The sequence below is a fragment of the Cynocephalus volans genome, chromosome 1, assembly GCF_027409185.1.
Source record: "Cynocephalus volans isolate mCynVol1 chromosome 1, mCynVol1.pri, whole genome shotgun sequence".
In the NCBI taxonomy this organism is placed as follows: Eukaryota; Metazoa; Chordata; class Mammalia; order Dermoptera; family Cynocephalidae; genus Cynocephalus; species Cynocephalus volans.
In genome coordinates this window covers 248,824,914-248,849,713 of record NC_084460.1, presented here as the reverse complement: position 1 = coordinate 248,849,713, position 24,800 = coordinate 248,824,914, and the positions used below count along the sequence as shown (strand labels likewise).

Genomic DNA, 24,800 nt, shown 5'->3' with positions numbered 1-24,800 from the left:
CTTTGATTTTTATTTCCAGAGTGGCTCCCTGTCCACTCCTTCCTGGTGGCAGGGGATCTATTACATTCTTTCCAGGCCTCTTGACTCCTTGTTAAACAAAATGATCACTACATTTCATTAACATTTTCTTCAATTCCTCAATTGTCTAAACATAAGTAAGTTTAGAGAAAGATTTAAAAAGAAAGTATAAAAGGCAAACCTGAAAACAACTTACTTATTTTCAAAGTCTTTTTTTTTTTTTTTTTTTTTTAATTATTTCAAGTCAGCTAACACATCTGAGAGCAATGACCAAGACATACAGAGCACTTTTAATCAAATTCACACTTTACCTCATTTTTTTCCTGCTCTGGAGAAGCTCCAGTCTTTGAACCCAGTGGAAGTAGACTAATTCTGTGCCAGGAGACCAGCATCAGGGGTCAGTAGGTGAAGGGCAAGCTTAGTCACAGAGAGAGCCATGAGCAGAATCAGGAGAACACGGTGCCCCAGAAGTCGACAGGAAGAAAACTTAGAGAAGGAAGAGGTGGTCAACACGTTCAAATGGCAGAGAAAAAGAGAGCAAGGACTTTGAAAGGAAAGACTTTTTAAAAATAGAGACAACTTGACAAAGTTTCTGGACTAGGACAAAGACAATGGAGGAGAGAATGAAAAGGGAGGATACCTAATGAGCATAATCTTTCTTCTAGGAAAGGAGGGAGACTATGAGCAGAGAAACTAACTTTGCTCAGGATTAGTTACAGCTTTTCCCTTGAAACAGGAGGGAAGAGTATAGGAGAAGGGCAGGTATAGATAGTTTAGGCATGTAAGAAAATAAAGCTGAGGGAGTTCATGCCTGATGAGAGTCTTAGTTTCTCAGTGAATTAAGAGGTGCTCAGAGCAATAAAGAAAAAAGTTAATAAAGATATACTTTTTCTCATACCTGTGAAAGATTCTGCAGTGAGTTTCTAATATCATGCAATACTCTTCGCAGCTGCATTTCTATGGCAGAAGGAGGATTCACAGAGCACACTCGGTAAGGGTAGGCAGCATGTCTATGTGAGTAAGGACACCCAAAAGTGGATGTGAAGGCACTACAGGTGGCACCAGATATGTTGGGAACACTGTGAGTGCTCAGAGTTCTCATGTGCTCACACAGGGGTCTCTCCTGCCACTCCGAGTGAGAGATGGAGTGAAGGGAGCAGGTGGACTGAGATATTGGTGCTGCAGCAAACTGTGAACAGGTAGGAGTCCTTCCATGATGGCATTCTTCTGAATGCACCACCTCACTCTGGGAGGCTTCTTCTTTCTTCACAGATGATGAAGAGATGAAAATAGTGGATTTAACTAAAGACTGACCATCGTGTTCAACTGTCCCCTTTTCCAATTCCTGTTCCTCTTCGGGTGTGTATTTATAGGTGAAGGAAGGTGGGCTACATCTGGTCTCTTTTCCTGGAGATAATCGGACATTGACAGAGGACACAACCCTTACTGGGCTCAACAAGGTGGTTGGTAAAGACTGAGACCTTCTCAGAGGATAGCCCGCTTTTGCAAATAAGTACCTTTGCTTTAGCAGATCTTTCGATTTTATCAGGCTACGTCCTACTCTTTGTTTAGACAGGCTGCAAACCTTCATTTGAGCTCTTTGCAAAGCTGTATTAACTCTGTCCACAGAAGAAGGAGGCCCAGTTGTATTTTCAGAGGTTGTATTTTCAGAGCTCACATCACTGCATTTAGCTTCAATAGAGGCCAATGATTTCAGAATGTGGTGTGTGGTATACTGGGCAAATTCACATTCACTGCTTTTATCCACATCGCTTTCAGCACTTGCTTCCCTCAGTAGCTCTACCGTCTGCGCTGGAGACAAATCCTCTTCCATTTCAGTAATTTCAGTAATGCGATCCCCTGCACTACAGGCAGACTGTTTCTTTCCCGTATTCTCAGCAGTCTCACTCTGAGGGAAACCCTGGCTATCTGACTTTCTTTTGACAGCAACTGCTGCTGCCTTCTCTCTTCCCTTCTGAAAAGGGATGACAGACTCCTCATCCGATTCATTAAAATATGGCTGGTCTTGTACTGTTGGTGTAACAAGGTCTTCACCAAATGGTGTGACTGTTGTCTCACTGTCACAACTATCAGCACTACTCCCCATGGCTTGCAAGGACTCCTGAACCTGTGAGAGGAAAGCAGGTGGAAAGATGAATACAAGTAAGAAATATTACTAACGAAATATCAAACTGATATGATGCTTTTCTACTTTTATAGTCTCCCACCTCGGTGTGGCCTTGGTTCTGCTCAAAACTGTTGTTATTGCCCTTTATCAGCCACCACAACCACTCACTCTCCACTTTCTTGTAAAGATTATTTCAGACTTTCACTATTTTCCTTAAATTCCTTTTCTAACACCCTACTTCTCTTCTTTCAATACATGACACTGACTCACAGAGAAAATGAACAAAAATGTCTTTCCAGTCTTCCCCAATACCTACAAACTTCCCGAATCTCTCCCCATCATTCCCTCCTTCTCTCCATTCTGAAAGGAAATTGTCCCTTTTTTCAAAGCTAATCTCTCCAACCTGTGCTTCTGATCACATCTTCTCTAGGACTAGAGTATTACTCCAGTTTCACCCCACATTTTTCTGGATCAAATTCTCTTTCTCTTAGAGTTCCTTCCCTTAGTCAAACAACTTCCCTAAGTCATTCCCAATGTTAAAAAGACAAAAAGAACTACCACCTCCACCCTTAAGCCATCATCTTTTTAAAAAAAAGAGCAGTCAACATCCCTATCTTCTCTTCCTCACATGGATTTGCTCTCCGATCCTGCTTGTGCCTCACTGACTCCATCAGGACCACTTTCCTGATGTCACAAGCCACACTCTCACTCTGATGGCCAACTTTTCTGTTCACTTGATTATTCTTTCTGAGCCTCCCTAGATATATCTCTTGTCTGTTTATCCCTTGAATACTATATTCCTAAAGGCTGTCTTGGGGGTTCTCTTTTTCTCATCCCAATTTTCTTTAAAATTTGCTTATAGACGTTTTAAATACTTTTTGTGTGCATTCTGTATACTCCACATATGGATTTAAAAAGCTTCTTGACGGTAAAGATATACCTGTTTTCTGGATTATTTAACACAGTCTAGCATAAAAGTCAGTATAACATTTAGCAAGCTAAGAATCCATACTTACTGTTAGTTATTAAATAAGCAAAACAATTATTATAAAATACTGAAATATAATGATGGCAAAAAATAAGTAAAACAACAGACCAAACAGTTTAATGAGCAAAATAATCTGTTTACTAGTGGTCCAAAAATTAAAAAGGAAAAGCTTTTTTGTTTCATATTTGGTCAGAGAAAGATGAAGAATTAGTGAAATCTAATATTTGTAGTCAAATGCTTTGATAACATCTATATCCCAGAGGCAGTTTTATCCTGCCATTTAAAAATAAAGATTAAACAAATTCAGCCTTAAAATATATAGTTATTAAAAAATCACCTTAAAATGAAGTTAATCATAGTGCCTATAAGAGAAAATTTTACCTGAAGATGATTAAGGGAGAGGCAGTCTGTCGAATCTTCAGCAAAACCACTGCTATCAGAATGCTGACTTGCAGTACGTAAGAGATGATCTATCAATAAAAAAACGTAGTTATACAAAACTGCTAAATAAGACTTCAATGAGAGCAATATTACTACAGATATATGATTCCTATCAGATATAAGATACACACATGAATTCCTTCTTAGAAATGTACACATTACTTATGCAAAACTGTGGCTTTGAAGCATGGGAAGTAACTCCAATTCAAACAAAAACTGAATCAGATCTTCTATCAAAAATTCTCAATACTGAGTTGCTAATTAGCCTCTAGTTATATGTATTTTGGTAAATCAAATTAATGTCTTATCCTTAGAAGACAACTGGCTGAAAGAGAAGATGATGCTAACCAAAATCGAAGTACAAAAGTAAACCATTTGTATTGTGTAAATATGTAAAAATATTTAAGAGGTGAAATTAGAGGTATTATTAAAAGGAATCAGATGTATAGTATGCAAAAATTTCTATTATCTCCCTAATAAGAAAATAAGAATACAAATAAGGCTAATAAATAATTTGAAATGCAAGAATACTTAAATGTCTCTGATGTTTCAAATGATGTGAATATTTGTAAGTTATGAAACAGTTCTTTCATAACAATTACATGAATCTCAGTCAAATAGCTTCAACTAGTACATAATATTGTTTATCTTGTAAAATCCTTCTTTTTATTTTTCTGTATTGGAACTCTAACTCCTGGTTAGTACAACCTAAAAAAGTGTTTTAAGAAAGTAAAAAAGCCAACTAATAACAGCAAGCATAATCACATTCCATCCACACAACTAGCACAATGGGACAGACGTTAGTTATTACATTTACTAAGGGAGATGCTTCATGAGAAAATAAAGTTCCTCAGAATTTCAAAAGCAACAGGTTAAATAAAGTATATCTACCAAATCCACATTCTTTTAAGATTTGAACCATATAAAGAAAGCACTAGATAACATGATTGAATAAAATCCAAAATCTATTAAAGTTCACCTGATTTTGAAAAATATACCACTTTGCTTCAGTTTCCATGGAGCAAATTTTTCCCATCAAAAATTTAGAATAATTAGTCTGGCTGGTTAGCTCAGTTGGTTAGAGCATGGTGTTATAACACCAAGGTCAAGGGTTCAGATCCCCATACAGGCCAGCCACCCCCCCCCCCAAAAAAAAATTAGAATAATTCTCTAGTATTATTTTGATATTAACAAAACTGCATAATGAAATATAATGAACTACTCCATATCCTTGATAAGTCTAAGTAAACTGGAATAATCGTGAAAATGAATCTCAAAATGCTGTTAACATCCATCCTAATATAATTAGGCATTATATTAACTGAGAAAATCATTATCATCTTATGTCATAGCAGTTATCACTGTAATTATGCATTTGTATGTCTTTTTAATTTTTAAAATAGACTGTAAGCCTTCTGAAAGCAGGAACCTTATTTATGCTTCTTTGCATCCCAGTACCTAGAAGAAGATGACAATAAATAATGCTTTCTGAACCAATCAAAGATAACTGTTACCTTAAAGCAACAATAGAATCAGGCCGTCATGTAAATGATTTACAAGTGAAATTGCCTCTCTGGGCAAAAGGCAGCTGCCAGAGAGCCCAGGGAAGACAGAGTGAGCTGCTCTGACTTGGGTTCTCTCTGCTGAGATTTGTTCTATCTACAGCAGAGCACGGTTTGTGCCGAGTTCACCCCACAGCTGAGCCATGCTGGAGTTCACGTTAATCAGGTCATAATGTCAATTGCAGGTGTTGGACAGTAGAAAGAACAAGGAGGCCTGAGTTCAAGTTCCTGCTTTGTTTCAGTATCATTAAGCAATAACTTCTCTCCTCTGCAAAACGGGATAATAATACTGCTATCTATCTTACAGGGCTACTTCAGGAACTAAGTAGAAGGCAGGTGAAAATTTGTAACCTATAAATCACATTCAAAGTTCTTTAGTCAGACATTTCTATTTCAAAATAAAAACCAGTTCTCCACTGAAAAAGGTGGAACTAAAAAGATTTAGATCTGTCCTTAAGATATAAGGTATTATTTCTAATTTAAAAATAGGACATTACAGGAAACAATGAAGTGAGAAAAAAACAGAATCGATAAACTTTATTTGTCCAGTATCATAAAGAAACAAAGCAGAACACATGTATATTCTCTACTAAAGAAAGTATTATGTGTCTTCTGCAATAAGATGTTGGACTTCACTCAACGTAAGTACCGAATCTTAGCTTGTGAAATGAGTTTAGTCACTAAACCTCTTTGGGCTTCAGTACATAAATCCCAAACTGGATTAGAGATTGTGATTGTGACAAGTTTAACTTCAAAATTCCTCCTACTAAAGTACTATATGTATTTTTACTAAACTTGTGAAATGAATATATTACCAATTCTGCAATTATGATCAATCTAAGATACTTACATAGCACATTATCAAAAATTTGATAGGCTACCTTCCAAAATGACTAAAACACTATGTTATTTTCTCTCCCTCTCTCTCATGTACACACACACACACAAAACCATTTTACTGTTGATTTATAAAAATCTGATTCATAAGAATGTTAGCCTTTTTGCTTATGCCACCAGAAATAAGCGACCTAGTATTGACAAAAAAGAAAAAACCCAGATGTGAACAGAAACCACATTCCATATTTCCTACCACAGGGAGCTTGCTCTTGAAACATCTTAAAGTAATTTTACTGTTTTTTATCCTCCCTTTGACACATAGCAAGCTGCTTTTTCCAATGCATCCCTTGTCTACCCATCTAAAGCAAAACCTGCTTGGTGGCCATGAACTCAGCTCAGAAACACATACATATATTTATGAACTTATAAGACAAAGAAATTAAATAGGAAAGTTCATTTTGTGTCTAACCAGAACTATGGTGACATAATAAAAGTGGAGCTCGTTTCTTAGTACCATATTGCAATAAAAGAAAAATTATATGCAAATTGTCTCTTATGAAGTAATTTCAGAGATCAGGAGGGGACAAACATGTAATTTCCTATTCTAGGAACATACAAATGAATCTTTGTTTTAAAAAAAACCAGGGTGGTTCAGCATGTGTAAAGTTTTAAAAATAAACAGTCCTACCTTCAGTGGTCATTTTTAACTCCTTCCTCTCTTCCTTTCTCTAAATCTCAAAAGCTTTGTAAATTTAAAAATCAGACTTTTTTTCTCATTGCAAGTCAAAAGTGAAAGGAATGGATTCAAAGATTCTTTGGTCAATAATTAATAATTCAAGAGAAGAACGTTATCTACAGTCATTCACCTTTGATCCACAGTTTGAATTTAATTTAACTAGGTTTAACTGTTTACTGAGATAATGGTGTTTTTTTGCTGGAAGCATATTCATATCCTATATCCAGGACCTATATTTAAATAATAATGAATACCTAGAGACAGATAATACAAGTATATTTTTCGATCATAACAATGTAAAAAGTAGCCATAATCTATTGCTCTTTCTGTCATTTCTCATCTAGCCCTTATGCAGAACTTACAAATATTTAGAGCACACACAATTGTGTAATGAGGTCATTACAGGATAAGCAAACTAATCAGAGTTTAAGAGCACAAAAAGTTTTCAATACAAAAAATTCTATAACCGAACAATAACGAAACATGCCTACCCGTGTTCTTACTCTTCTCTTTACACTCACATGTACTACAAATACTGATACATAAAACCTCTTTTCCAAACCAACTGATAACACCTTGGTAATGTGCTTAGAAACTAGTGGATTTTGGTCTACTTACCTCTTTTAGACTTGGTAAGACCTAGCTGGTAAGCAGCTGGAACATGAGGCACTTCTCCCTCTGTACTTTGAACCTAAAGGAGAATTTTGAACAGTTAAAGCTGAAAGAACCTATGGCAAAGAAGAACAACCTCTTGATAACCATTTATTCAATAAATTAATCTAATCAGAAGTGCACCAAAGCACTATATATTTAAATTTAAAGACATCTTATCTCAAAATTATTAGAATGTCCCAGAACTCAATTTTCTGATCTATTTTCCAATTAACAATAGCATTCAAGTTTATAGCTATCAAAGAAAAATAACTGCATGTATAAACAACTTCATTAAAAAAACAGTTGCTATTAAATGAAAAACAGATCCATAAGAAAAAGTTTTTCTCTGTAAACTTCAAAGTAGGGTCAATCCCAGGAGAAACACTAATACACTCATTGCAACAGACCATGACTGATACACAGTTAAGGCAATAACAAGTCTTGCACCTCTGAAAATGGAACATCATGCTCCTATTGCAAAATTTTCTAAAATCCGACAAATTTTCAGGTACCAAAAAATCGATCACGTGTAAGATCGCTTTGTCCTGATATAAACGTTCTTTCAAGACATAACTTGGGAGTTGTAGGTGGAAAAGCAGGTTCCATCACATTACTAAAATATTGAAAGAACTTCATCAAAAATTCTCCCTGAAAACTCTGTTCAAGAAAGGTATCAACCCCGTAGAAGTTGTCTTGCACTTTTTTTTTTCTACCCGCACAACTACATAACTTAAGAATTTTCAGATCCATAATCATCACTCTCACCAAGCAAATACTCTATTCTAACATAACTAACTCTACATCAAGATTAAAGATTGGGTGTGTGGGGGGCAGTGTACTACTTTCCCTCACTTTACCCTGCAATGATTAGTACTTAGGTAGTATATACATCTGAGTAAAGTAGGCCAACATATGGGTTTTCAACCTTGAACAAAAGGGAAAGCAAATAGCAAACAGGTTTTAGGTCGAACTCTGGTAGTTCTGAGCTAAGAATCTATTCAAGAATAAGAAATATTCCACAGGAATAAGAGTGGAATAACTAATGTGAAGAAAAGCCCAAAGATTAAAGATATTAAAAATTGCTCTGATTTGTGATATCTTTGTTCTACACAGTTCTGTGAACCCAAGCTGATGAATCTTTTGAAAATCAAAAGCACACTGGTCATTCAAAACCATCACCTGTAAATCTGATATACAAAATAGGTTCTACTATTCTTTGTTATTATTTAAAAATTATAAAATATTCTTCAAAACACCAGACATAAGTTCAACAGGAAAGCCATTGTTTTGTGTGCGAGGGAACAAAATGCATTTTCTTTTTATATTCAACAAAAGGTCTATTATTAGCCTCTTTTCAGGCTCAGCCTATTTCAAAGAGTTTTCTGTGAAGTAAATATCAACCAGATCAAAAATTATAACAGAAATCCAAATGCCTCTTTCTTTATGCTCTAGGAATCTCATTTTAGGGACAGCATTATGACATGTCAAAATATAATCTCTCACTTTTAAAGGTAGAATTACCACATATTCTATTTCCTTAGATTTATACAACTAATCAAAAAATAACATAATTTTAATGAATATGTATTCTAAGTGTACTATCTTTCAGATGTTAATCTATGGCAAAAAAATCTACTCTTTCTCCTTTCTCTACAAACTCCATAATTAATTGCAAGAAAAGGGCACTTAAAAAACAAAAAAGCTGATACGGTCATATTTTACTAATAAAACTACTACAGTCAGTATCATTCTTCTCACTCAGCAAAATCACAGTACCCACTTGCTGAAGAGAGAAACAGACATGCTAGTGATAATGGGTAAATTTCTTAGCTTATTATGTTTTATTATTGGTCACAATTGTGCAAAAGAAAGCAGCTGAATTTGAGACAGGGTACACCAAAGAAAATTATTAAGCAAATGTAGACCTTAGATCTATGTAGCAGTATTTTCCATATTCAATGGTTTCAAACACTCAGTAGAACTCTGGCCATTTGCTACAGGTGGACCTTCACTAAATTAACAAGAATGGGCAAATATAACTGAATTGAGCAATGGGTGATGGGTGTTCATTACACTATTTTTAAAAAATCTTTGGGTAAGTTTGAAACTTTTCATAATAAAAATAAGAAAAAACCCCAAAAACCCAATAAATCAAATAATAGAATCACTTGGTCTCAGTGTTTTGGGATTTAAAGATGTATGAAAACAGCTTTAGAGTAGCCCACACATTTAGGTTACTTTATTTAAAAAATATTTTAATAAAACAAAGACTATACCTTACTGAATCAATGTCTGGCTAACATGACAGACACCTACTTTAGTTTCTTGAGAGCTGTCATGTTTATCTTGACTAAGATGCAGCTTAGTTACAATACTACTGTACTGTGCTCTATAGAACAGCAATATGTGGATGTTCTAACTCAAATAACCCTTTCTTCAAGGTTTAAAGAGACACTATATAGCTCTTGTCATTGTATAGACAATGTATAATAATTTAAAAAGAAAATCCAAACAAGAGCTTTAGAAATTACAATTCTAATTTTTAATGACAACTCAAACAAATTCAAAGGAATGCATTATTTTCCAAAGTAGTAGTATGGGTCTGTGCATCAGATGATTTGAGTTCTTGTCCAATGACTGACCCTATCAATGAATCTGACAATCGGCAAGTTGCATGGTAAAGTAGCAGGTCTGTAAAAAGACCTGAATTCAAGTCTTGTTCATGCCACTTAAAATTATCAGTTATCTTAACAGCAACATAAAGATTAAAATTCCTATTTTACAGGTACTTCGGATGATCAAACATGAATGTAAATGAAGTACTTTGAAATACTAAGCAGTAAAGATATACAAACAGAGATCCTTCTCTGCCATCCTCTTATACCCCTGCCCCTCTCCTCCTGTGAGGCACTGGTATCAAAGGGAATATTACATCCCTCAGAACGATGGTGGAGAACCACTGCTGTAAAGTAATACCAAATGTTTGGGGGTGATGAGATGGGGAATGCTTCCTCCTCTAAACAGAGAAAACCAGAAAATGAATTTAAAAAATCCCTATCTGTGCTAGTTCATGATTCTATAATCACTTGTAAGTTTTACCTTAAAAGAAAAAAAAAAAAACCTCTCAAGTATACACACGTGCAGAGTTTATTTTTACTGTCATGGAAATCCTTTTTTAAAAAAAAGTCAGGTCTTTTAGATAAATAGCAAATAACCAAACTTGGTGATCAACTGGGCTTTGAAGTAACAAATATCTGTGCACATGTCATGTGTTAGAGTTCATATTCTAGTGTAGACTTACGCTCAAAAAACATACAGTTAAATTTGGAAGACCAAAGGAATAACTTCATTGTCTGTCAAATGTCTGAATGATTTGGGATTTATTTTAACTCAAACCGATAATTATAATAGAAAAGAATCCTGAATCTTAAGAGCTAAAAATAGGGAATGAGGTACGTTAGTTATATCAACAGTAAGTACAACGAAGGATTAGAAAAAGTTACTAAAATAATGCATACATCCAAATAGTGATTATATTTAAATAAAATTAATTTATAGAGCAAGATCGCACAACGAACAGTTTACAGAAATACACAGATAAAAGTCTCCTTCCTCTAACACTTAAGCATAAAGTGATGAACAAGATGAACAAATGCTTATTAAAAAGGATCATTTTGGTTTACCTGGAATTCTTCATATTACTAATCTATGGCTCCAGAGAGTTACAATGATATATTCGAAATAAGCCATTCAAGAACACAAGAATTATCCAAGCAAGTCATTAAGAATCACAAAACTCAAGTCTAGGGTTTTACAACTTTCAGATACACTAAAACATTTAAAATAGTCTACAACACTTTTTATAAGGCAGGCTGACTTTTAATAGAAAATAGCCTCTGGCCTTTTTTTTTTTTTTTAAAACACAAGAAATAGCTACTTTCATCTCCACGGCCTGGGTCAGTCTAGTCATCTGCTTAAGCTCTCTGTACACTTACATATTTCCTGTCTTTGCTTCTTGTGATGGTCAGATCTTACCTCCTGTCTCAGACAGATTAGACACCTTCATGCACGCAACCACATCTGTAACATTTTCTCCTGCCTAGCTTCCCCAAACAGCTGGCATTCAGATAATCTCTTTGAGAACTGGTTTACTGAAAGAGAGCTCTAACTTATATTTGTTCACTGTTTTTACAGGAAGAAAGTTCCCAACAGGAATCAAACCTCAACCAAAAGGGATCCAAAAAATAGTAACAAGCTACTTTGAATGGGATCTAAAAGTTTGCTTTAATAAGATTGTTCTCTCCATTTGTCAATATGATTCAAATGCTTGGGAGAACAGGAAGTTAAAGCAGCACATTATTTCCCTCCTTTATCCATTGTTCTACAAGCTCTCTTTAAAGTTCCCAAAGGGATAAAAACACAATTCTACAAGGTTTTTATCCATATTCTAAAGAACAAGAAGTCATTATCTTCAAAGAACAAGATGTCATTATCTTTAAAAACATAACGAAGTCATTTTCTTTAAAATTCTCATATGTACAGTGTAGCTATGGTTGACCATATATTCTTTTTTTGAAAACAAAAATCTTCCATTATTCTTCAGCCACCAATGCATGTCGTCCTGTCCTTCAAAAAAAAAAAGTTCACGTTGATGCCACATTACTTTCTTCATTAACTGTTTTTGCCAGCAGAGGGAGCAAAAAAATAAAACCCATGATCATTAAAAGTTGCTATCAATGGCATCTAGCACTTCACAAACGTTTACAAGACCTTATGTGTAGTATGGAATCTTAAAACTTCTTTTAAAAAAAAACACAAAAAACTATAACTTAGAATTCAGGAATTCTAGAAATTAAAAAGGAACTCTGACTTATTTGAAAATACACACATGAGAGGGTTGTTCAATCTGAGTCACCAATATTAGATTTGCAATTACCTAATAGAATTTGTTTATAGTTTTATACTCTGTTATTGTACTAAAATAAGAAAATTATATGTCATATCTAATTGTCATAGGAGAGGGGTGCTAATGGAAGGCAAGAACTTTAATTATGAGTGCTGGGACAAGTTTAGATCAAAACGAAGTCAAAAAGAAATCAAACAGTAAAAAAGAACAAAGAGAGGTTTTAATGTAGTCATCATAAAACAGTCATCTTCCATACTCATTAGAATAAAAAATAAATTATATTAGGAATTAAAGGAAATTGAGAAACATAAAAATGTATAAAGAAATAAAAAAGAAGCTCATAAGAAAATGTAAAATATACCCCAAAGCTGCTTCTACTTCCTTATTTCACTTTTCAGTTGTAATTAAAGTACTAAAAGACCACAAAAAGGTAAATAGCTATATCAGCAATTGAAATTTTGCAGTAAGTAAAAAATCTTCACTAATGTGAGACATACACACACCCTCACCAAAGAGTACATTTACAGGCAGAATCGATTATCCCATTTTCCAATTCCCTGAAATAATGGCACATGATTCTAAAAGTACTGGGAACTATTATTAAAACTAATCTTTCTGTAATAAATGTAAAAAAGAAAAATTGCATATTATATAATTCATAGCCATAACTCTTCACCAGAACAACATTTGCTGGTGTGTAAAATGAGACTGCCACTGCCTGCCTCACAACTGAGATACAGTACTTCCAGGGCCAAGCACAGTGCCTCCCACAGGGTGTTTGATAAACTTCAGTCTCCTGCCCCAAGCTATACTCATAACTGTCAGTTCCTACTATTCAAAAGCAGTTTTAGCTGAACCTCATGAAAATGAATACCTTTATCTCGTCCAATTCAAAATTTATGTTAACTAGCAGGAACATCACTGGGTAACAATAAAAAGCAGTCAAACATTGATCTTCTGGGCTTACAGAAACCTTATATTCAGTGACTTTTCAAACTTCCTTCCCCAGAGATTCCCTGTTCTCCCCCTTCAGGTTTATGATATCTTCATGTTCGTTCCAGTCATATACTAACACCTGTCCTCAAAGCCTTCCTTACACTTGTCCTCACCACTGAGATATGTTAAGAAAAGCTTGCAAAAGGCACACAGCAATTCAGTGGCAGAGACAGAACTCAAATCCATCTGATTTCAAAGCCTGTGTTTTTAACTATGATGTAATTTTGATTTGAATTTTCAGCTTTCTTGGACATCAAAATCCTACACTTGAGAGACAGAATGGGGTTAAAGTTCAAGTATCAGCTAGTGGATGACAGAAGATCTAGAGGAGCTGAGGAAGTTTCCCATGACCTTGACATCACATAGTCCTATCACCAATTCTTGGTTTGTGAAACACAAACCTGAAAAGTCAAAATTATGATGAATTTTTCTAGTATAAATCTATTAGCTAGCCCTGATTTTATAAACATTTTTGGCACTTTTTTCCTAGCTCACTATTTGAAAAGGGTCTCATTAATTTTTTACCTACCTCTTCCATTTCAAAGGAGTCCTTCTGCTGTGTCATTATATTTCTTATGGATGGGATTGTCAGTGGTACACATGGCTCTTTTTCAAGTGTGGACATGTGGACATTTTTCAGCTCACTGCTATTTTCCAGCCCACTGTGGCCAGACATGTTGAAATCAGTACCTAAATCAGATTCTATAATACCAGATTCCTCACCCAGTTTACTCTCATGACTCTGAGTTTCTTTACTTTGTTCACTTTCTGTTTCTCGGTTAAAATTACTATTTGCTTCATCAGAAAGTCTATCAATATTCGCATTCTCCATAACATGTGCAGCACTACCTGAGACTTCTTCTTTGACTGTAGCCAACATAGGAGATGAGTCCTTCTTCTTTACAATTTTTTGAGACTTCTGATCATTTTTATTGCTACCTTCTTCAATCACTGAAACATTTAGAATCTTTCCTTTTTCAATTGCTGGGGAAGGACTACTACCTTCTCCTTTCTCTGTTTTATCAACACATAAATTTAGTTTTGATAGTGTTTTCATTAAACGATTTGCAGTGTTACTTCGAGTTAAAGGTGGAGGCGAGTCTGTCTCCTTGTTAGAGGTCACTGAGGACATACTTCCAATTCTCTGCAGTGGTGTCCCAGAGACTTGGGAATATAAAGAAGAAAATGCATTGGCCACAGTAGTAAGCACTTCAATTTGACGAAAACGACCTGCCAAAAGAAAAAAATCATTAAATATGTTTTTTATATATACACATATATTAAACCAATACTATTGCTTAGGTTCCAATAAATGAACTTCGATCATAAAGATTATGAAACCATATTTTTTCCTTACCTAACACTTAAACCTTCTCTACATTTACTGGATAAAAGAGGAAGATATTTACTCTAAATAGTAGAATTTACATTTTTAAAAAATCAGAAATAACTACAAAGCATGATGACCACACTGAATAAAACAGAAAGAACTACCGATCTACAGCTATGATTCTGTTTTTAGGTCTTAGAATGGATTCAGACTCTTCTAAATGCTCTCCTAAAGAAATGCACATAAGTATATATTTTATACCTAATTTGGGGGTGGGGATTAATAGATATCTTACAATTGATCCATGAACAACCTAGGGAATCCTATTTTTGGAACCTCTGTTCTACAGAAAAAAATAAGCAAAGATATAATATGAATAAAAATGATCAAATTAGCCACGCTACTTTAGATTTACAGAAGAACACCTGAAATTGACTGACTTCATTTAATATTAACAGGGCCTCTCACCTACTTCTTTCCATTTAGAGAAAAAGCAATCTGAAGATAAGCATAAGGTTCTGCAAGTAAGTTATGGTAACATTAAAATGAATCAACAATCGGGGAGGAGGAGAAAAAAAGGTAAGTTCATCTCTATAAGTAGAAAAATAAAAATTTAGAATAAGTAAAATAACTATTATGTTAATTAACCTCATTAATTAAACTTCTAGTTCTATTCCTGAAAATCAGTAAGGCTTTAAAAATAAGACCATCTTGCTGTGGATGCTGTAGTTTTCAAAATAATATGAAAACTCTTAAAAAAAAAAAAACCTTACTTGTTAAGGCGTAATTTGGGTTCTCTACTTCCATCCGTTGCATTTGAGCACTCAAAAATACTTTAATATCTATCCCTCTGGCAAATGATGAGGAATTAAAAAATCTGGAAGGAATTTTAGAAGCAATATCTGGTTCATCTCGTCCAAATCCAAGATTATAAAGAATTTCTTCAGGATCTTCCTCATAAAGTTCCAACAATTCTGAAACACTACAAAAAAATTTTTAAAAAGAAACATCAAGATATAAACTTATAGTCCCCATCACATTATAAATAAATACATATCCTTTCTTTCCTATGATAAAATATTTGTCTCAGCTTCTGAACTTTTTTATTTCAGCATCTTCATACATCGTGTATTAAAGGGATATTTAACTCTTAAAAGGGTCCATTTCTCAACTGCTGAATGGAAAAAAGAGCTAACTCCTAACAAGACACTCAGTCAGAGACTCTCTAAGTGATTCCTCACCTTACTTTTGTCATTTTAAGAGATTCCCAGTAAAGCAGGTAAAACAATTAGAAGACAGATGAGGCAGAATAAGGAATAAAGAATTTAAAGAAGAAATGAAAAGGGAAACTACACTAGGAAGCTGGTAGAATTTGGTCCTGAGGGACATTCTGTGAAACTTGAGCTTTTCTGGTATCTTTGTCCTAGGAGCGGCAATAACGATCACACAGCCCATCTAGAAAAGCGAGGGAGGAGCTTACCTTCAAACTCTAACCACTTCCACTCAGAAAGTAGGAAAAATAAAGTGAGTACGGGCTACACAAAGGCAACTTCTTACCCTAAGCCTATTGGGAATTAAACACTTATTCTCCCTTCACTCTCATACCAGTGATAATCCAAGATTTCTAAGACCCACTGAAGAAAACAGGAAAGTTATAAATAGAACCTGAACAGGAAGATATTTCAATTTGTTTCAGGGAAAAGGCTCAGATTCCAATAAAATAATTTAGATAACCATTTAAACTAGTTCCACAGGCACATGTATTGGCCTATTTTGATATACATTTTAAAGATCTTTGATTTAATATGTTGAAAAGGATTTTATGCTTAAATATCAAGCTTTAAATTAAAAAGGCTTATTTTGAATTTTATATCAGTGTTAACTGAAGTCCCTAACAGAGTGAAGAATTTTGGTTCTCTACAAGAAGAAGTTATTCCACTATGGAGTTCCTCTTTCAGGTTGTTGATAGGGCTCAAAATACTCATTAACGAATTCCAGGAATATTATAAACATATTTGTTGCTTTTTATTTAACTTCAGTTTTTTAAAAAAGAAGCTCCTATCTATTATGATGATCCAGGAAACACTTTAGGTTCCTTCTGATTTCATACTATCAATGTAAAATCCAAGACTGAAAAGTAGTAAGAGTAGGTCATCTACAACACAATGTAATTCCACTGCAATTTCAGAGTAAGTTACCTTGAAACTGTCCCACTACTTTTCCCAGATCCAGTGGAATTCATACTTCTCCCTTTCTGATGAAACTGCAGTCTTCTCTCTTTGGCCAAGATATTATTGCTATAAACACAATCACATTATATAAAATTTTATTTTCATTAAGGTTGTCCTGTTTTCAAAAAGGAACAGAACAAAACAGCTACGTACCAGTTTTCAATTTGGGCATCACTTTCATTGAGATGATTGGCTACAGGTAAACAAAATAAATGTAAAGCACAACTGTTAGTAGGACTGTAATTAATATAACATAATTATCAAGAAAGCAAATTATCTACAGTATTATAGCTAAAGGCCTAATAGTCAAACTCTTGTCTTGGCTCATTAAATTCAGCATCATTAAAAATAGTATGAGTATACAGATTGATAAGAACAGGACCAGCAGCTTTTGGAGGGTGTTTTTGGTTTTTGGTGACTTAAAACTACTTCTGCTTGAGGGCTTAAAATAAAAATGTCCTATAGAAAACCAGTTAAAATTTTTTAACAGGCTAGAAATAAGTAATGAGGAAGATATGCAGTATATATGTGCTGCATGTGGTGTTAATTATTAAATTTAAAAGCTGTTAATGAAGAATACCTTAAGAACAAAATATGATTTAGCATTATTTGTGGTAATGGTATACATAAATTTCTATTGTCTTTTTTTTAAGGTTACCACCAATTTTTCATGCATATAACTTGAAAATTTGTACTCATTTCAACATAAATTTTCTTTTAAAAATTGCCTTTTAACTTATCCTAGATTAACAAGTTCTAAACACATAAATGTTGTTAATGTTTAGAGTGAGTTAAGTTTACTACTTTTATAGACAAATATAAAGAATAAAATTAATTACAAGCATATCTATTTCAGCACACTTGATTTTTTTCATTTCTGATATGCAATGTCATGACAATTTGTTTCTTTGTACATCCACCATAAAGTTGCCTCAGTAAATATTTACTCAGTGAATGAAAATAGTCTTGAAATAATTCTCGGTAAAACAATATAGTAGCTTCACTCTTTTATGAGACTCCTTTTTTGGTTCTGGTTTCCAATACAATTACTCAATATTATGAACCTACCAAGGCAGATATCAAAAGCACTATTTAGAGTAATACTGAAATGAATTCTAATAAGGAGCTGACAATATGTTCAGCTGTACTGACTGGGAAGCAGTAAGTTTAAGCTCTTTACAGAGTTTATGCCTTGAAAATATATTGACAGGAATAATAAAAATTAATATGTTCACATATTCTTCAATGAGTTTTCAATGTTAGATGATTCTAAATAAGTAACCTATCTTACAGATAGATGTAAAACAGCAAAAGATCAAGGGTATTAATTCAATGATAGCTCATTATTCATCAACTTACAATTTTTAAAGATTTAACAAAATCCTTAATTTTTTTTAAAGTGTACATTAATAACTGAGCTATACAGCTACAAGTAACCTATTCAATCTGATGAAGTAAAATACAATCAGTGAGCTATAAAATAGCTTTTAAAATACCAGTAAAGTAATAGAAAGTCCTTAATTTCACATAGTGGAAAGCTTTATTTTGAATACGCAGGAAAACAGTATATAACCTGCGAAAACTTAAAAACAGTACAACACACTTTTAAAATGCTAATGCAGTATGGAATAGACATCAGCATAACAATTTCTAATTAAATTCTACTAACTCTGCCATTTTGTCTTTGTTCTTTAATTAAAAATCAGGAAAAAGAGGAAGAAAGAGAAAAGATACATAAACGCAGAGAGAAAGACAAGCTGCAGCTGTAAGTATGACATAAGTCCACTTCACACTAAAAATACGCTTCCATTTAGTTTTCTCATGTATAAATATTTAAGCTTCCTTCCTTCTTCAGTACAATTCTTCCCTCAGTTATATCACCATGGTTGGTCACAAACAGGTCCTTTAAGCATTTAAGTCCGAGGAAGACATATGGACATTTCACAGTGATGTCTCAGAGCCATCCCTACGTGTATCCTATAGGCTATGACTAAATTACTAACATTTAAAACAAAGGCACTGTGAAATGTGTCTAAGCCATTTTCACAGCCTTTAAAGTTAGCTCTGAGAATCATAAACCTGAAAGTACTCGACTTACTCATTTAAAAAAAAAATTTTTTAACTATCCAAAAATACAGTTCTTCCAAACAAATATACCTTCAGCTCCCAATGACAAATCATCTTCAAAACTTCCTCCATTTCTCACAAGCACACCTGAAAAAAACATTTAAAAATTCAGAAGATTCATCCTGGTGTTCTACTCTTCCCCACCCCCATATAAAACCATTGTTTTAGTTAAAACAAATTTACCAAATGACATATTTTACATGATACAGTAAAATGTTTCAGACCTGAACGTACTTAAAATTTTTCTGATTACAGAATTTCAAGAAGCAAGTATGAGCTTTTACTTTATCATTAAAAAAACCATGTTTGCCAGGTAAAGTTCTCCGAAGTCAATCTACAGGCTATTTATACTTATAATACCTTTGAAGATGTTCAATTAGATAAGAGTTCTTACCAAAGAGTTTCATGGAAAACTAGATCCAGGAGCAATAATTCCTCTTACCCACCTCACATAAAGTCAGGAGCTCAAGCTAGATTTTCCTGACACTGTAAACGTTTTATATATGCCTTGCCATTACCTGTACATTCTTGTTGTACTTTGAACTTTACAATCCTGTCTTGTACAGGTGGTAAAATTTCAGGTGTGGCAATTTCAGTTAATGTAAGCAAAGAAATGCTGCACTAAAGTTGACCTAGTTCACTCAACATATATTTTCCTTATTTTATCATATCGTATTTCTATATTTAATTACTCTTAATATCTAATTAGACAATAAAAATATAGGTTTTACATTGTGGAAAGGTTTAGCAATTTGCTTAAACTCACCACTGTTTTCGAATTTATGATGATTTCTTCCTTTTGGCTTCTAGCTCAGAATAGCATATTTTATAAACATAAACGTCACTTTTATTACTCACATATACGTGTACACTTTCACCCAGAAGACAAATGAAGTAGGACTCTTATAAAGAACAGATACAGAAACACAAGTTTCTCTTACCCTTCAATGTACTACTGCTTTGCTCATCCAGTGAGGCTCCCAAAGGTGTACTGAAAACACATAAACATATATAAGCCTTAGTCCTGTGAAAAGCTGTCTGGAGAACTGTCACTACACAGCTTTACTTAAATGGGTTACAGCTAAGCAAGCTTCTAATCACAGTTTAACTCCCCTCCCAAAACACACAGGAATGAAAGTGGATTATATAATATCCTACTAACTAAGCAAATACCTATTGTCAAGTCAGTTCACCAGGAATGCTTTAATCACATGTCTGCTCTGCCAGCAATTAAGAACAGGAATGGCAATTACAAATGATATGAATTGGCATTTTCTTTGCAAAAACAAAAACAAAACAGAGAATGACAACAGCTATTAAGAAAATGTCTGCTCCTCTTGATCCCTTCCCTAGAAACAAAAATTAGAAAAAAACCCACAAGTCTTCAGTCTTAGTAACTTACCCTATAAAATTAAAAAGTTGAGAGTCAGAAATAAGGCTCAACAATTTCCTCTCACTCTTATAGTTAATCTATTAGATTAACCTCATCTGTTAATCTATTGATAGCACTTCAGAGCATCACCTACTGCCACCCTTGCCCCAACAACTATCTTTCTTATATAAATGGAGAAGCTTGAGATGTACTTTCTACTTTTCAACTAAAAAGTACATATATTCTTCATTTAACTCTAAATGTTACTAAGAAGTCAGCTTGAGAATCAACATAAAGAATTAGCCATTGCCAAAATTTTTTTACATTCTTGTAGTTCAAACACAGATGACTTATAAATTTTTTTCATATACAAAAATACTGTTAATATTCCCCAAACTAAGTTATAGTAAGAAACACATTGTTTTATCTTGAAACTCCTATTTGTCATACAATCCTTTCTTCCACAGCAATTTATACCTATTAAAATTCACATCAGACATGGAATCAATCATGGAAATATCAGTTTCAAAGAAATGATACCAAAATGACAAATGTTAAAACTTTCTGCAAGCAAATATACGAGCAATGGCAGGTCTTTGAAAATTAGTGCTTTTGAAATGTAAAAGAATCATTAGCAATCACCATAAAGATATTAATAAAATCTTTAAACCAAGTTATTGCACATATCTTAATAAAACTCTAACTTAATGCCTTTAGACAAACGATTCTTCTTCCCTCATGGCTACTTTCTTAGCTAAGCCAAAACACTGCATTACTTCGTCCACAGATGTCTCTACTGGTCTGTGCACTAACAGAAAATGGCAAATAAGCAGAATAAAACTGGGATTCTCCTTCACAGACAAGCTCTCACTCTTATAGTTGCTCCCTTCCAAATTCTATCAAAATCTCTATGCTTTCTTAGAAGCTAATTCAACTAATTTGTTTCCACTTGGTAAAAAAAAAAAAAAAAAAAAAAAAGTGTTATCAAAATAAAGACTCCCTTTAAGGAAAGAAAACATGGTATCTTGATTCAGGATATGAACAACAAGACTATCTGAGAACTTATCAAGGGGGGAAAATGCCATCTTCAGGTCATTTGTACATAATGTACAAAATACATAGACGCCCAACTCTGAGAAGAAACCTAAATTACTAATTAAAAAACACACAGTTAGGGCCGAGCCCGTGGCGCACTTGGTAGAGTGCTGCGCTGGGAGCGCGGCAACGCTCCCGCCGCGGGTTCGGATCCTATATAGGACTGACCAGTGCACTCACTGGCGGAGTGCCGGTCACGAAAAAAAAAAAAAAACAAAACAAAAAAAAACACACAGTTGCATATATCCTAGCAGTCAAATCTGTGATAATACAGCCAACAATAAAAGACCACTTGTTCTAGTTTTCCTGGGTACAAATGAATGCCACTTTTATATAGAATACATGCAATTGTAGGAAACAAGAAGAAAACCTATGAGAGAAGCAGTAGACTACAGAATCTGCCTACACAAATCAAGATTAGCAGCAAAACTTCTGGAATTTTCAGGGACGATTGTGCCCTGATGAATACTGACATTTGTCTTTTGCATTTATCTTAAAAGATGCAATTACTTACTGTTTACTTGACATGATCCATTACATGATCTTAATTCCTACACATCACAAAATAATTCTTCTCTTGCTTTCAATTTAAAAAAAAATTCTTTCAAACACACACTTGAATTTAAACAACAAAACATGACAAATTTATTTTGAATGCTAAACCTATTTTAAGATACCAATAAGCCAATACTGTACTTAGGACTATATTTAAATATAAGAGTGGAACTGAAGGTTTTGAAAGACCTGAATAAAAGTTACAAAACCTCATCTTCAGACACATTTCTAAAAGGAAACTTGAAAGATACTGGTTTCACAAGATCTCTCCTAAAAGGTCCTGAAGATGCTTGCTTATTTAAGATTTCAACCTTTTAAATTTTACACTGTTTTGGTATTCAACAACAGAATGATCCAGCAGCTCACTATTAGGATTTCTTGATCCATGCTCTGAGTGGAACCACCTAATATCTAAGGCCACAGTCTCCTAATTCGAAAATCAGGGGGGTGAATTAGAGCTAGTTTGTTAATCTGAGGGCTTCAAGCAGTGTATCTGTCTCTGTGCATCTTTAAAGAGAAGGTCTCTATATTTCATAATTATCTCAGAAGGGTCTCTGACACCCCCAATAAAGATTAAAGAGTTCTGTAGTGAAGAGCTTTTGGTAAAGCTCCAGTCAATTCTTCAAAACAGAGCATTAATACAGTGGTGGCCAATATTTTGTTTTCAGAGGAGAAAAATAAACTAGCATATATGAGAATCACTTTACAAAAACCAAAAAACCAAAAAAACAAAAAAACCCTTCCCTAACTCTAAGTACTTCAACAAAATAATAAGAAAAGCCTGAATTAAGAAGGCAAAAACATGCTCAGAAGCAAATACTAAAATCAGTTTAAAAGCTACATTCTTCATACAAGATTTTACAACTAGTGAATAAACTGGAAAAAAATAAAATATGAAACAAGCACATTTTACTATAGTCAGATTTAGCCACAATATGATTCATCCTCTCAGTATTTTATCAAACATTTTTGAACCAGTTGCCAAAGCATGTAATTAAACAGATTTATGCAGTCGGAATGCCTTCAAAGCTCTATTTCTCTGCTGTGAATTCCAGGACCTTCTGACAAACCCATGTGCAAGAAGTAAACTAACTACCAGTACAAAGGTAGCTAATTTTAATAGCTCCCCCAAACAGAATTAAGGCAGAGAAATAAAATCAAAAACCAGTTAGTGTAGCTAAGTAAATTTAACTTGTCTAAAACACATCTGAAAGGAAAATGACTCCATGCCAGATGTACAGATGCCAAAACAAAAGTAAAATAGTCTGTGAAATATGAGAATTCTCTCAACTAAAACCAGAGCAAACATAATATGGCATGATTATCTTTTTAGGCTTCTAATCTCTGATGCTACTCATATCATGCACAGGCAGCTGAAGTCCGAACAAAATCACTAAATAATCAGCAGCCACAGTACTTCCATTTCTAATCGCTTAAAGGAGGAAGCTATCCGCTGGCTCACTTTCGAGTTTATAGCTCACAATGGCCACGGGACCCACAAGGACATGGCCCCAGTCCCTGCGCTCGGGCGTCCCATCTGCGCGGATCTCCCTCCGGGACGCGGGTGGGGTGAGCGAGAACTCACCGGCAGTCCTTGAGCCATATCGCGATCTTCTCGTTAGGCACGTTTCCTGCGGGGGACAGCGAGGGGATAGCTAGTTAACAACCCCAGAGGGACTCTGATGGCGGGGTCACCCTGGACACTGCCAAGTAGAAAAACCTACTGGGGCCACAATGCAGACTAAGCAACGCGTCTTAGAGTCCATCTGAAGGAGAATCTCATGGCAGTCCAGCTGTCTATGTTGACGCTAGAGACCCTTTCTCAAGCGCTTGCATTTAAAGGTCGCGAGTGTCCCCTCTCCCCTCGGCCTATTAAGCACCAAGGATCTTCCTGAACTCACAGCAGGCGCCCCGGGCGCACGAGACTTGCCCCCGCCCACCAGCCAGCACTTCCCCGATTCCCCTCCCGCGGCAGCCCGGCCGGGCGCACCGACCTCTTCCCGCGGCCGCCGGCAGCTTCGCGCGGGAGAGGTCGTCCTCGTCGTCCTCGTCCTCGTCCTGCGTCGTCGCTTCTGTGGACAGATCCTCTGTCTCCGACGCCTGCCAGGAGCTGCGGCACTTGGCCCAGGCCTTCCTTCTGCGACTCGCCACTTGCCACTCCAGTTCCTCCTCCGTCTCCGCCGATGCCACCAGGGGCCGGTCCATGGCCGCACAGGGGGCTCCGCTGCCCAGCCGGAGCCTGTGCGAGACAAGACGGCGGCGGGGACCCCCACCCCTGCTGTCAGCGCCCGGCCGGGCTGGGGGCCCCGGGAAGCGGGAACGGGCGCCGGAGGAGGAGGAGGAGGAGGAGGGGACAGGGAGGGAGGGAAGGAATGGGAGGGAGGGGGCGGAGGGCCAGCGCTTCACATGAAGCCGGCCGGGCGCTGAGAAGGAGCACGAGTGGCCCTAACGCGCGCGGCCGGGAGCCGAGTGCCCGGCCGGCCCTCCCCGCCCCCCACCCCCGCCGCGCGTCTGCGTGCCCCTCCCTCGGCCGCGGCCACGCCTCCTTCCGGCCGGGGGCGCGCGGGGCGGGGCGGAGCGCGGCGGGCGCAGAGCGGCGAGAGTACGCGGACACGCCTCCCGCGGCCGCCCGGGGAGTTGGGGAGATGGGTGGGTTGGTTGGTTGGTTTAATAATCTTTTCTTCTCTCAGCCCTTCCAAAACGCCCCCTCGTGAAAATAAGTGTCTGCTTGGGCTCCCTGAAACCTATTCCTCCAGAAGTCTCCTGAATGCAGGATATTTAGTGTCCGAGGATATGGGGCAAGAATGAAAGGAAGGCGCGTGAT

At 35.8% G+C, this 24,800-nt stretch overlaps 1 protein-coding gene across 3 annotated transcripts in view; it reads right to left on the bottom strand.

The window, feature by feature from the left end:
* The window catches only part of ITPRID2 (ITPR interacting domain containing 2), a 41,615-nt gene extending 17,150 nt beyond the window's left edge, over window positions 1-24,465 (bottom strand). For all 3 annotated transcript variants that reach the window (XM_063079972.1, XM_063079988.1, XM_063079980.1), the window contains exons 1-11: window positions 23,971-24,465; window positions 23,562-23,607; window positions 19,896-19,945; window positions 18,985-19,041; window positions 16,981-17,020; window positions 16,795-16,893; window positions 15,370-15,578; window positions 13,796-14,496; window positions 7,329-7,401; window positions 3,516-3,604; window positions 917-2,146 (exon numbers count right to left, since the gene is read on the bottom strand). In XM_063079972.1, coding sequence (XP_062936042.1) covers window positions 917-2,146; window positions 3,516-3,604; window positions 7,329-7,401; window positions 13,796-14,496; window positions 15,370-15,578; window positions 16,795-16,893; window positions 16,981-17,020; window positions 18,985-19,041; window positions 19,896-19,945; window positions 23,562-23,607; window positions 23,971-24,181 — 2,805 coding nt within the window. In that variant the 5' untranslated portion in view covers window positions 24,182-24,465. The remainder of the gene's footprint in view (window positions 1-916; window positions 2,147-3,515; window positions 3,605-7,328; window positions 7,402-13,795; window positions 14,497-15,369; window positions 15,579-16,794; window positions 16,894-16,980; window positions 17,021-18,984; window positions 19,042-19,895; window positions 19,946-23,561; window positions 23,608-23,970) is intronic.
* Between the last annotated feature and the right edge of the window lie 335 nt (window positions 24,466-24,800).